Raw genomic sequence first — 13,986 nt, 5'->3', positions numbered from 1 at the left:
AAAGGTCCAAAAAGCCTGCTGACACGAAAAAGGGGGCCTTTGACAAAATCAGAAAGAAGCAGCAGGAGAAGGAGGCTAAACAGAAGCGAGAGGAGGAATCAGAGGAGGAGCCGGAAGATTTACCAGAGGACTAGAAGCCCGAAAGGCCCAAGAGGCCCAAAAAGCCTGCTGACACGAAAAAGGGGGCTTTTGACAAAATCAGAAAGAAGCAGCAGGAGAAGGAGGCTAAAACAGAAGTGAGAGGAGGAATCAGAGGAGGAGGATGAACAAGAGCTTGAAGGGGCCCGCCTTCGTCAATAAGGGCGGCGTCGAGCGAAAAATAAAACAAAAATATGGCAGCACAGTGATAGGAGGAGTCAAGATTCCGGCTGTCAGGGCTCCTTGGAAACCGGGACAGGGGAATCACTAGGACTTTTTCAGAGACGGGAGCATTGGTTCATAGGTATATATTTTGGGGTAGGTGTGTCTTGAGGTTTCGCTTTATGGTGAAAACAAAAATGATATCATGTTTTCTTGTTACAAAAAAAAGGGTATAGAACGGTCGCTTGCTTTTCCCCGGCTCTGTGATATATGTAGTTTTTCGTGATCATGTCCCCAAATGTCATTATATCAGTCAGCTGCTAGTAATAATTTGGTGTTCCTGTCCTGTATTCCCCTTGTGTGCCGGGGAAGGCGCCCGCAATGGAGGAATCTACAGCTGTTTCCTCGTCTGAACTGGGGTAGTTCCCATATTCATCTGACCTGTCTGGGGGCGCTCTCATCGCCTCCAAAACGTTTGGTTCAAGCAGTGGTGGCTGGAAGGGCTTGACAGTATGGATTTCTCGACCGGTAGGCATTTGCGCCAACAGTGGGCCGATGGGTGGGATGGGTTGTGTCATGATCTTTTTTGAAAGTTGTTAGCCATATATATATTTGCAATGATCCCTTCGCCCAGCAAACAACGTACCGTATCATTCTGCCTCACCCACTTCCCCTCCAACATCTCAATCACCCTTCTTTCCTCTAACCTCCCCGCATCCGCGCCCCAATCCAGCCCCTTTTCAATCTTTTTATCCTCCCTCCTTTCTGTCCACTCCTTTTTGAGCCCCTTCATCAACGACGACTTTGCCTTCTCCCCACTACCAGAGGAGCCATGTTTTCCTTCCCGCTCCACACCCAACTCCTTCAACCCAGCCCACAACCACCCTATCCCTTTCCCCTGCTCCCCTCCCAGCTCAGCATCAATCCCGAAAAACCGACAGGCTTTCGCCCTGGCCGTCCGCCTCAGGTCATCAAGGTATTTGATAAAATCAGCATTGATCTTGTGGCTGTTCACCAGCGCATAAGCCTGGCTAGCGTGCTCCGCAGCAGCAAGACAGAGCCGAGCAAAGAGGTGGGCGCGGACTTTGGGAATGTCGGGGGATTTGTACATCCACTCCGTGTCATTCTCGTTGCGCTGCTGGAGGACGATGGCAGGGTAAGGGTCGTCTTTTAGGACGGCTAGCAGTGTTGCTTCGGCTAGGGCGAGGGATCGAAGCGCGCGGATGGTGGGGGGGGATATGTCGTTCGACGGGGGAGGCGAGGAAAGAGATTCGGAGCGGGTGGATAGGTAGTCGTATATGGAGGCTGCGTCGAGGAGGGATTTGGTCGCGGAGGAGATGGCGGCTTGGCGCTGGGTGGTTCCGACGGGGGCGGTGGTGGTTAGGTAGAGGGGGTGGAGGTGGAGGCGGGATTGGAGGGTGAGGGCTGCGGCGAGGGTGGTGAGGGTGAAGAAGAGGTCGTATTCGAGGGAGGTGATTTTCAGGCGGGGGGGCTCACGGCCGGGGATGGGGGGGAGGGAGGAGAGGGTTGGTCGCCATTGGATTTGGGGGGCGGTGAGGAGCGTTACGGTTATTTCTTCGGGGTGGTGGTGGGAAGGGTGGGGGGTGAGGCCGGCGTCGAGGGCGAAGAGGTAGGGGAGGTAGGAGTGGAGGGAGGAGATGAGGGAGGAGAGGGCGGGGAATTGGGAATGGGGGGGCAAGCGTTTGAACTTTTTGAGGGTGTCGCGGACCACGCCGCGGTGGGTGCTGGCGTTGAGGGGGAGGGAGGGGTGGGATTCGCAGGTGAAGGAGGAGGAGAAGGAGAAGGAGGAGGTGGTGGGGAGGGTGAAGGGGTAAGGCATTTTGGTTAGAGACGTTGCATATATAGAGAATAGAACATCACCAACTCAGTTGTGAAGCTTCACGATAGGCGCGACGAGGGGTTCATCAGGGGAGGGGCAGCTCTTTTCAGGGGTGACATCACAGGTCACGGGCAGCTGCTGGCGGACCGTGTCGCTGGGCGCAAACGGACCCCTGTCGACCGGAGATTGGAGCTTTCCCCAAGAAACCCCACGGGCAGCTCCCCTGTCAAGTGGAGCACCTGGCACGAATTGGAACTCCACAGCACATGACAGATTGCTGTCAGCGGCACCAAAAAGTTCCAGAGACGCGCACTTGGACTTCTTTTCTTGTTGAAATCACCACAGACTCGGCGATCATGGCAGGACACACGCCATCACCTCACAAGCCAAGGCGAAAGGCCAAAGGAGCTGGCGGGCCCAGCAACCTCGGCCACTCGATCTCTGTCGAATCCTCAGGACGCGCCCCATCGTTCCCCCTCGCAGCTTTCTTCTGGCCCGCCAGGGGCTCTGCGTCGCAATGGGAGATACTCCCCATAATCTTGATGGTCGTTGGTCTTTTTAGGTGGGCGGCTAGTCTTTGGGGGTATTCTGGTATAGTTCGCTGTTCAGTTTCTGAAATGTTGTCCGAAGACTGACGTTTACATAGGCTTCCAGAAACCACCCATGTTCGGCGACTACGAGGCACAGAGGCACTGGATGGAAATTACAACACACCTACCCATCACGCAATGGTACTTTCACGATTTGCAATGGTGGGGTCTCGATTACCCACCATTGACGGCCTACCACAGCTGGCTCTGCGGCAAGATCGGTTCGCTCATTGATCCTTCGTGGTTCGCCCTCTACAAGTCCCGCGGTGTACATGATCCGAACCTGAAGATATTCATGAGGGGGACTGTGATGGTGTCTGAATACCTGATCTACATCCCCGCCGTCGTCATCTTCGTCCGTCGTTTCAGCAGGCTAAGCGGCGTTACGAGCTGGTCGGCTTCGATTTCTCTCGCCGCCATCCTCATGCAACCGGGGAACATCCTGATCGATCATATCCATTTTCAGTACAATACCGTTATGCTTGGATTTGTGGTGGCGAGCATGTCGAGCATGCTTGCTGGTCGATACTTGTGGTCTGCGGTTTTCTTCGTTGCTGCTCTTGGGTTCAAGCAGATGGCGCTGTACTACGCTTTCCCGGTGTTTGCATTCCTTCTTGGGAGCTGCTTCTCTCCCAAGATCAACGTGTTGCGGTTCATCAGGATTGCGCTAGTTACGGTTATTGCTTTCGCTATTCTGCTTTTGCCTTTCGTCCTCGGTGCCTACAAGGAGTGGAAGCAGGGCATTCGGTCAAAGCCAGCACCACTACCATTGTTCCACGGATTGGCAGCTTATCTTGACCCCAAGGCGTTTTACTACCCTATCGTGGAGCAGCTCGTTCAGATGGTCCACCGGGTCTTTCCCTTTGCCCGCGGTTTGTTTGAGGACAAGGTTGCCAACTTTTGGTGTGCTTTGAACGTGGTAGTCAAGATCAAGCACCTTCCGGCCGAGTTGCTTCAGCGCATGTCGTTGATTGCGACCCTCGCTTCCATCATTCCACCCAACCTGATCCTTCTGGTCCGGCCGAGAAAGGATCTCCTCCCTCTGGCCTTCGCAACAACCGCTTGGGGTTTTTTCCTGTTCAGCTATCAGGTTCACGAAAAGAGCGTCTTGCTTCCGTTGGCACCAATGACACTATTGCTGGCAGGAAGCCAGGGACTGAGCAAGGAAATCAGGGCCTGGGTTGGTTTCGCCAACATTCTGGGCTGCTGGACCATGTTCCCTCTTTTGCAGAGGGTCGACTTGCGCGTGCCATACGCTGTACTGACGCTGCTCTGGGCCTACCTTCTTGGATTACCGCCAACTTCGCTCAGCGTCTACACTCTGGACGGTCAAGCATCTTTCAAGAAGATCGTCACGGCTTTGATTCATGGAGCCTTCTACCTGGCCATGGCAATGTGGCATGTGCTCGAACTTAACTTACAGCCGCCTTCGGACAAGCCAGACTTGTGGGTTGTGGCTAACGTAGGTGTAGGAGCTGCTGGCTTCGCCCTGTGCTATCTATGGTGCTTTAGCAGACTGGTGTTGCAGAGTGACATTTTGCCCCAGGCCTTGGCGGGCAAGAGGAGCAAGGCCAAAACAAACTAGATCAGCACTAGTGAAGTGTCGACGATTTCTTGAATATGTGGACGGCCGTCACCGATGGTTTGATATACATATCTCGATGTCGAAAAGCTCGGGAAACAAACATCCCTCACAACCAATCGGGACGCGTTGTTCACCAACTGTCAGCGGAAGGATCCCCATCGCTCTTCGGCCATTCACCGTGGCAGGGTTGAGGCTTCAACAACCCGGAGCATGGAATATGCCACGACAGCGACTCAATTGGCATGTCGCACTTTGTCTCCGGATCCCTCTTCGACATGTGGAGGCTCGGACCTTGGCGTTGGGGGGACAGTATCCAAAGGCGGGGATGGCGCAAGGGATCCAGACTGGCGGATTTCACCACGACGCTAGCCAAAAGTCCTTGCCAGCGCTGCTCCCGACGGCTGTTGCTGCTTTGGCCATGAGATGGTTGGTGGACGGGACGGGACGATGAGAGCAAAATATCCATACTCCAACAATATTGTGGTTAGCTATCATGCTGAGATTGGGCATTAATTTGGCACAATCTCCTTGTTCGAAGCACAAGCGAAATCGATGAACCATCCTATCTGACGGCGCAGGAAGGCAAATTCCTACGGGCATAAGCCACAGGCAGGACCAACAGTTCGGTTAGGCGATGATATTCACCGCAGGATGACATGATGGTCAACCGCCCCCAGTCCAACATCAGCCGGCTTCGGGTATCCGTGGCATGTACAATGCGATACACATAGACAATCAAACGATATGTCCAGTATTCCCAAATACCGTCTCGATGTATTGAGTGTGAAGCAACTGCCGGCCTCTGTATCTTCTTGAGGGTTCCTTTAAAGTTTACAGGGTTCCCAGGGCTGAGGATGGGATTCGCAGAGCTATCCCCAACACGGTAAGAGCCAGACCTTGGCAACGATTGGACCAGCTTCAAGTGGGGAAGGTCGTGATGTTTCCGACCAATCGTGGATTTCCTCGAGCACCTCGCGGCCCTATGTGCGGATCCGTATCGGCTGATGGGCTCTTGGCAAGTTGGCAGCTCCACTGGATCTGTCGTCCCTCCTTGGCGGCCATCAAGTGGGCTGGACTTTTCTGCTGACGTTTTTTTTTTGATTTGTTCTTTTGGTTTTACCTGCCTTTTTGGGACAATATGGTGGTGAAACTGCGAACTGGAAGACTGCAGACGTCAAGCCACAGATTTAAAGGGCCGTTTGAGGTTACTCGGAGGTTCTTCGCCTTTGGTTCTGTGGGCCAGAAGAGAGAATAGACGAAACAGTAGAGATTTGGGGATGGGGTTCCAACGAGTGTTGGTAGCCTTTTTATGTCTTTATTTGTTTATTTTTGTCGGGCCATGAAGAGGGCCCCTTGGCAGGAAGGGATCTCACTATCTTGGCTGCTGCTGCTGCTGCTGCTCACAACAGGCACGTCGAATTTTGGGCTTGCTTCGAATCTCGAAAGAGACAGTAGGAGATGGGGGGATTCCAGCCAAGGCTATGCTGATGTTGCTATTCCGCCACATCAGTCTAGACCCCTTTGTGTGATGATTCTTTGTGACTGTTTAGTCACCACGTTTTCTTGTCTTCCACTTGGCGCGGGACAGGGGCAGCAGCCGTGATCCGACTTTTTGAGCCTCTTTGTCTGTGTGGGTGATGGCGACACCCGATTTGATGTGGTTGTATCTGTGGTGGTGGTTTGTTCATAATGGTCGGCTGCCCCAAATCTAGGAGGTTTGTGGTCCACTGCCGTGATTTGGTTCTGCATCCTGACTTTATCGAGCACATACTCTCAGCTCCCTGCGAGTGAGGACAAGGCTCGCTCGCCAGCAATCGAGAGGCCCGGTGCCGACATCCTTGCCACCAGGACAGACAGACTTACTGCACACCCCCCCTCTCTTCTTCTTCTTCTTCTCTCCCCACCTTGATCTTGCTACGCCTTTCGACGAGTGGGAAGATAGCCCACACCCACACCCACACCACCGCCCACCCACCGCTGTTTGTGGCTTCAAACGCGCAGCAGTCAGCAATTGAAGAGGGAAACCTTTTAAGACAGAAGCCCCCTCCCGTTTTACCCGCGGTTGTTTACCGGCTCTGGTTTTGCTCTTTTCTTGCAACACGGAGAGTTCCATATACCTGGTGTTCATACACCAGTATATATCAGCACACAAGATGGTTTCATTACATACTCTCAGCCTTTTGGCTGCGTTCTCAACCACAGCAATGGCTCAGTTGACCTATTTGAGCACATCATCAGTCGTCCCAACCCCGACACCAACAGCTTCCGATCTGTCTTCGACTTCAACCCCCCCAGCAACAAGAACAATAGCTGTCGGTCTTGAGGGGCACGCCTTTACACCAAAGGAAACAACTGCCAATGTTGGGGATATCATCAGTCCGTTCCCCCTCTCCCATGTCCAAACAATATACTAACGCTGTTGTCTCTGCAGAGTTCAACTTCTACCCCGGCGGCCACCGCGTCTCCCGAGCAGAATTCGGCTTCCCGTGCATACCCTACGAATACGTAAACGGGAACACGGAAGGGTTCTGGACGGGGGTGTTTAATCCGCAGGCTATTCTCAATCCGGTATGTTTCCCCCCTCCCCTCTACATCCCCCATCTTGTCCTAACCCCCTTTTTGTATAGCCCCCCTCCTACGAAGTCCGCGTAAACGACACCCTCCCCATATTCTTCTACTGCGCCGCTCCAAGCTCTTGCACCGACTGGCAGATGATCGGAGTCATAAACCCGAATTCCACGGCCACGTTTGACGCCCAGCTTGCTTTGGCCAGTCAGGCTAAGCTCCAGTTGGAGCCGGGGGAGCCGTTTCCTACTGAGAGTGCTAAGAATGGTCCGATGGCGAGTCCTGTTCCTAGTGGCGATAACGACAACGACAATGGGGGAGGGGGGCTGACGCCGGGAGCGATAGCGGGGATTGCGATTGGGGCTGCGGCGGTTGTCGTACTGGCGGCCGTGTTGCTGTACTTGTGTGGGAGGAGGGGTGGGTTTGATAAGGCTTATCGGAAGAGCTTTGCTGGGGCGGGGAGGGGGAATAGTATGGCTGAGGCTGCTAGTTATAATCCGAAGAGTCCGGGGGGGGGTGGTACCGTTCCTGGGTTTGGTGATGGGGGGGTTTATGGGCAGTTTGGACAACATGGGAGTCCGGTTGTCGGTGGAGGGGGAGGATACCATGCTGGGATGGGGAGCAGCCCGCCGGGGAGTGCGCAACCGGGGTATGTCAGTCAGCAGCATACGGGGTTTAGTGAGGGGAGTTATGGGCTTGGGCATCGGTGAGTATTTCTCTCGAGTGTTGATGTGGTGAGAGATGGGTTGGTTGCTAACAAGGAGATGTAGTTCTGCGCATGCGAGTCCGCAGCCGGGGTATCTACCTCCTTTTGGATATACACCACCGCCGCCGCCGCCGGTGCCGGCGCCTGCTGAGTTGGATAGTGGCGGTGGCCAGGGGGTGACGGGGAGCCCGCCGCCGAGGTATCCTGAGGGGGATACTTGGGGGAGGAAGTAAGAATTTTTTTTTTTTTTTGCTTGGTATATAATCTTGGGTAGGTGGGTAGATACCACTGGAAGGGAAAGGTGGGGATTGAGACATGGGTTTGGCGTCCTTGGTTATGATATTATTCTAGGGGCTTGGATGTAAATTTCAAGTGTTTGGTTACTCCATGCTAGATACACCGTGATGACTCTCGAGTCTTTGAATTACATGAGTTCAAATTTACACGATCATCACATCGTTGGATGAGCTGCTTGAGCTGTAAAATATGAGGCAAGCCGAATGGGCCGTCAAAGATGCTGACCCCTGACGAGCGAGTTATTCTCATCTCGTGACGATGAGGTACATTGACGAAACAAATTGAGATGAAGCCCGTACCCTGCATCCCCAATCTCGCACCTCCCAATCCGACCCGGCTGTTGGCCCAAGCCAGTGGGATGCGGGAGGCAAACGAGGTGGGATGTGGGAGGAGGGTCGCTGATCAGGCCTTTGCGAGGTTGTATCTGGGATGGCAGAGCCCAGCACTGCCGAGCGTACATCAGCTGGGAGTGTGCGTATCTGGATGTCTAGTTGCGTGATCATATAAGTGCCAATACGGCACATTTACCCTCCAGAAGATGAAATAGCCGCGCTGAATCGCTTATTGATCTTCTCAAACCAGAAATCTGGGGAGTTTGGCCAAAGTGGAGCAAGGGAGGGGGGGGGGCTATTTCTGGGGATGTGTGTGTACGCAAGCACTGCAAGTCTATCAGGCTATTTAGGTGGGATTTTGGTTCTTCAGCTAGCAACTAACGGCTGTACCTGAGCTTTTAATCAAGAGCTCTTGGCTTTCGCTAGCATACACCTAACTTGAGAGGTGAGTAAGTAACCTGCTTAGATGTGTTCGCTGAAGACACAGGAGCACGATGATTTGCATATGTAAAGTTGACGGGCGGACGGGCTCGCCTCTCTGCCACTTTTCACATCGCGGGTGAGGCGTTTTTATTCTGTCTTTCTGATGGAGGAGAGGTGTGTGTACTGGACTTCCCCCACCCTCCATCTCGGCCTTCCTAAACGGGACTTTGGTGTGGTAGTCTTACCCTCTGGTTGGCTACAGATTATTTTGGGGGTCAAGTCAGACCTCGTTTCAACGGCGTGGTAAGCCTGATGTTCTTGTTTCCCGACGGAATTCAGTCCCGGTAGCTGTGTGGTCATGGCACAATCATGTTTCGTTTCTATTAGACTATGTGGCCAACACTTGATATGGGCGCTTATTCTTGAAGGATGATCTGGTGTATAAGTTGGGCATATTGTCTGGACTGTGGTTCGTGTTACTTTGATCTCTTTTTGGTCTGTTTCACTGACATCAGATCTTGCCTCCCCCCTGGCAGGTCATTAAGTTGGCAGGATTTGTCGGCGATGGTCTTGAAGATCACGCGTGGAAAGTTGAGCTGCTTCCTTTGCGCGGCTTCGCCGTTGCCACATGGGAGACAAGGAGAGGTCAAGGGACTCGGTCCGATGAGGGGAAAAGATATCGGTGGCTCGGGGCGGCCTGTTCGGTAGTAGGTATTTCATGTTACTTGGCAGAAGCCCGGGTCTCTGTGCTGGGTCGTTGAAGATTTTGATCTTTGACAAGAAAGGGAGGGGCCAATCAGTGTTGACTGCTTGTCAAAAAAGATAAAGCCTCGACCCAAAACCCGAACACAATGACAGGATTTGACTAGTCCTTCTCTTTGTGAGTAAGCTTCTACGCTCAGGCTTGCCGTCGCTTGTAGTTCAATTTGCTCTTTCCTCTTATGAAAAGTTTTCTGCGAAACAAAAACGATCAGCATAAAAGAACACAATAAAATGTTGCTCTTTGTCTTGGCCGAGGTCAAAGCCAGCCGCTTAAGCACGTCTCTCAGACTCGCAATCAGTTGATTGAGGGAAGTGTCCAGTCAGGTCAGCAACCAATTTTCAAGGAATATTATAGAATGGAAATGGTGGCTGGAGATGCAGTTTATCTAGAGCAACAGCGCTAGGTAGCCGGTACCCAGGAACGGGCCCGAGCTATACCCTCCGAAGAAGGCCGGAAACGGTGGGCCGACCCGAGGTCTCCGCCCGGAAGGATACCTACCCTTTACTGCACCTCCCCCGCATCACCTGCGGGCTTTTGGAGCAATGGATCCATACTTAGCCGTCCGCCCAGGACACATACGGCGGAAGTGTGGCCAGATAAACTGCTACTCGGAAGTGGCAGGTACTCAATCCATTTGATAGCATCACGTCTTGGGAGTGAGTGAGTGCCTCGAGGAATGTGTGAGGTTGAAGCTGTCCAATAGAATCGATGACGTCCATCTTTGCTGGGTGCCCGAAGCTGCGGGTTCCGAACAGATGCCTAGCCCCGTTTGATACAATTAGCATCTCTCGGAGAGTGAAATGAACCCACAGAAGAATAAAAGAAACAAGCGTACTGGTCGAGGCGGTGGTTTCTTTCGGCCTCGGGTATTTTGTTCGATCTGGCCACTGGCGAAACAACTCCTGGAGCGGGGCTGGGGAGGTAGCTCCTGTTAGAGGGTACCTGAAGCCTAGCGTTCAGCACGGCTCAGGGATGAACCGTCGACTTGTAGCGGCTAAGCCCGGGGTACCGCCCCACTACGCCTCCCACCCACGATCCTCGCCCTTTCCTTGCGGCGGCCGTGGGTTGACGTTGGTTAAGGACACAGTTGTAGATAGACCCATCCGAGCTCAGAACCTCAAAATCTCACCACTCCAACAAACCAACCCCAGCACAAGCGTCTCGCTCGCAACACCCGGTAGTGAATTAGCTCGCCGTGATCCTTCCTCTTCTGCCTGGGCGCACTCTTCATCTTTTCCATATCCCCGTCTTCCCTGTCGCCCAAGCCGACATCCACCCGAAGCTGCACACGAAAGCTAATCCCAGCGGACCCCTCCTTAAATCCAAAGCTGTTCCCGTCACAACTTCACCTTCGCAACAACCGGATTGTTACCAGCAGGACTGCGATCGCCTGACCCGACCATTCTTCCCCAGTAACCCCCGCCGACACGGTCTCAATGGCGCAATTGCGAGCACAGGGCAGCTACGGCATCGGCGCGCCGGCGCCCTTTGGCGGAGACATCGATCAGAGGGTGGAACAGAGTCCTCTGGACACCATCCGCCAGCAAACCAGCAAGATTGAGGATCTTTTGGATACCCTCAGCGAGCCTATCAAGCCGTATGTCGCAGTCAATTGCTACTCCGGATATGGAGGGCTTCTCCCGTCGGGTCTGGGCTTGATCGCTAACCTCGGTCCTGAATAGCTTCCTTCCCGCCATTGGCCGCTTCCTCATCGTCGTGACCTTTATCGAAGACGCTCTCAGAATAATAACACAATGGAACGACCAGCTTCTTTACCTCCATGACTACCGTCACAGTACGTGGCTCTAGGGGAACTCTTGTGCAATGCGCTTCGCGACAATAGGACTGACACCCTTGTCTTTTAGTTCCCTCCGGTCTCACCCACCTCTTCCTGATCGCCAACGTTATCGTCATGGCCATCTGCTCAACCCTCGTCATCATCCGCCGGCATTCCGAGTACGCCGTCTGCGGTCTTATGGGTGTAGTTGTCACGCAGGCTCTCGGGTACGGTCTCATCTTTGACCTCAATTTCTTCCTGCGTAACCTGTCGGTCATGGGTGGTCTCCTGATGGTTCTCTCCGACTCGTGGGTGCGCAAGACCAAGGCCTTTGCCGGACTTCCCCAGCTCGAGGAGAAGGACCGCAAGATGTACTTCCAGCTCGCCGGTCGTGTTCTGCTCATCTTCCTCTTCATCGGCTTCGTTTTCTCTGGCGAGTGGTCCGTTCTCCGCATCATTGTCAGCTTGTTGGGCCTGGCCGCCTGCGTGATGGTTGTTGTTGGATTCAAGGCCAAGTTCAGCGCCACCTTGTTGGTCGTCATTCTCAGCGTGTTCAACGTGATTGTGAACAACTTCTGGACTGTGAGTTTTTCTCCGAGTCAGCAAAAAATGCCAGTCGCTAACCCCATTGAACAGCTCCACGAGCACCACCCTCACAAGGACTTCGCCAAGTACGATTTCTTCCAGATTCTCTCCATTGTCGGTGGTCTCCTCCTGCTGGTCAACAGCGGCCCCGGCCAGTTCAGCATCGACGAGAAGAAGAAGGTGTACTAGATACATTGCGAAATGTCTTGTCATTGAAATTACACTGCGTGATTCATTGCATCTCTCGCATACAAAACAACAAATTATGAGAACACAAAGCACACAGGATACCAAAAAGAGGAAGAGAAGAACTGGCCCAAGGATGGTGTTAAGGACGGGGGGAAGGACAAGCAAAGGGAACCGAGAGGAGGGCGTCAAGTTGGTCAAAGCTAGGGCAGATGCAAATGGCCAGGCAATCATGTTACCGGCGTAGCTTCATCCATCATTTTTATCTATTATCCGGTTTCTCTTCTCATTTGAGGGTTGTTGACATGTAGAAAATTGTTGATGGTTTTAGGAACAGCAAACATGTGTTTTCGTATGTTGGAGTCAATTTTGGGTTGTTAGTTGACGTGGTTGAAATTCAATTGTTTCTATTCACCTGAATAATGCAAAAGAGAGCGACACATAAAAAGCTCACCAACTACTGGCCAGGTAGCTGGTTACGAAAAACCTGTTTACGTCGGGTTTTAAACACTCTGTTTTTTGACACTCTGGTGTGTCATAGTCCTCATGTTGCCGCATATTCTCCGCTTAATTCTTGTGGGTCATGAAACGGTTCACAAGGTGAAGAAGAAGAATTGTGCTGCAACAGAGACGCGAATCCTAAGCTTTTGGCAGCTTAATATACGTCCGTGACCCCCCCAAAGTGCGCTCGTGTTTGACCGTTGCGCTGCGGACAAATCACCAGTACTTTGGGTTAGGAATTGGTTGGGGTATGAGGGGGGGGGGTTGTGATGGGTGGCTGCTTTGGGGTTAGTTTGGGGTGAGGAGAGGCTGTTAAAAAAGAAGGGAGGCATAAGGTACTTGGAATCGGACTGGTTTGATGAGGGTATGCCACAAGCGCCATCGAGAGTGGGAAAAGAATAGAACACCGTTGTTCTAAATATAAAAAGCTCACCAGCTATCTACAATGTAGAAAGCTGGTTACGAAAAAAGCCGGTATTGGTAGTTTTTACCCTTTTTTTTCTTGTTTCGTGACCCTTCGGTTTGACATGTCGAACATGCCACGCCTTCGGTTTGATTGCTCAAGCCATATATATATATATATATACATATCTTGCTCACTTCTTGAAGAAACTGTGGGTCATAACGTTGTAGGTCATTGAGCGGTTCACAGTTTCTTCAGTTGGAAAAAGGCAAACTGAGATTTTGCTTCGAGACCTTTCCTATCCTCTCTTTGCTGGAAGCTGGACTCGAACTGACGAGGTTCGAGGTTGCGTGAAGCTGACCCCCAACCAGCAGCAAAACCCACAAAAAAGCTCGCTGCCCACAGAACCTATCTGCAAGGCCAGCCACGAAAAAACGCCGTCTTGGGATTTTTATAATGTTCATAATCATCAGAAACTCGTTAGCAGACCCTTCTCCAACCGTAATCTGCAGCGGATGAGATGATTAAATCTTTTGTTCGAAACTGTGTCCAAGCCTGCGAGGTTCTCCCCCGCAGACACTCTAAGTCAGCCAAGGACGCGCTTAACGACTGCGACGAGCCGTGTTCTGCCTTGACGAGGTGCGAAAGAGAGAACAAGGAAAATGGGGTTATGAAGGGTGGGTGGGGGCTGGGATGGATGGGGTGGGGTGGAAGAGTGGAGGGCCGGATGGCGAATGGTCAAGGACAGGAGTGAGTGGTGGTTGGCTGGTGTGTATGGAGTTGTGGCTGTTGGTATCTGATAAACAAAGACTACGGTATATTATTATACAGTAACTCACAATGGGTAAAAAGCAAACATCCTGTCCGGAACGCCTTCAAGTTCGTTGAGCACCACAGCACCTGCCCAGCAGGGAGCCCCCTGCTTTGATGTCTCCCGTGCATCTCAGTCCTCCATCCTAAACAGTCTTTGTGATATCAACATGTTGAATCCAACTGTAAACACAGCGTTGTCCTGTAGTCCACCGTATTTGCCATCTCATGGCTCGTTTGGCCCCCCTTGATCCACCCAAGTAATCCCCTAGCCTGTTGCCTCCATGTTGAAGCCATCTTCGAGATAGTCGGTCGACATTGCG

At 52.6% G+C, this 13,986-nt stretch overlaps 3 protein-coding genes across 3 annotated transcripts; 2 read left to right on the top strand and 1 right to left on the bottom strand.

Annotated features, from left to right (window-relative positions):
* Positions 1 to 620: 620 nt before the first annotated feature.
* PODANS_1_9700 (uncharacterized protein) lies at positions 621 to 2,140 on the bottom strand (the record flags this gene model as incomplete). The annotated part of the gene is made up of 2 exons (XM_001908598.1): positions 621 to 881; positions 947 to 2,140. The coding sequence occupies 2 exons, from the start codon at positions 2,138 to 2,140 to the stop codon at positions 621 to 623; spliced, it is 1,455 nt and encodes a 484-aa protein (XP_001908633.1).
* Positions 2,141 to 2,406: 266 nt separating this feature from the next.
* PODANS_1_9690 (uncharacterized protein) lies at positions 2,407 to 4,315 on the top strand (the record flags this gene model as incomplete). The annotated part of the gene is made up of 2 exons (XM_001908597.1): positions 2,407 to 2,731; positions 2,787 to 4,315. The coding sequence occupies 2 exons, from the start codon at positions 2,407 to 2,409 to the stop codon at positions 4,313 to 4,315; spliced, it is 1,854 nt and encodes a 617-aa protein (XP_001908632.1).
* Positions 4,316 to 10,837: 6,522 nt separating this feature from the next.
* On the top strand, positions 10,838 to 11,952 carry PODANS_1_9680 (uncharacterized protein; the record flags this gene model as incomplete). Its single annotated transcript, XM_001908596.1, has 4 exons — positions 10,838 to 10,998; positions 11,084 to 11,196; positions 11,267 to 11,760; positions 11,815 to 11,952. The coding sequence occupies 4 exons, from the start codon at positions 10,838 to 10,840 to the stop codon at positions 11,950 to 11,952; spliced, it is 906 nt and encodes a 301-aa protein (XP_001908631.1).
* Between the last annotated feature and the right edge of the window lie 2,034 nt (positions 11,953 to 13,986).

Source organism: Podospora anserina, chromosome 1, assembly GCF_000226545.1.
Source record: "Podospora anserina S mat+ genomic DNA chromosome 1, supercontig 2".
In the NCBI taxonomy this organism is placed as follows: Eukaryota; Fungi; Ascomycota; class Sordariomycetes; order Sordariales; family Podosporaceae; genus Podospora; species Podospora anserina.
This window is presented reverse-complemented; position numbering and strand designations above follow the sequence as displayed.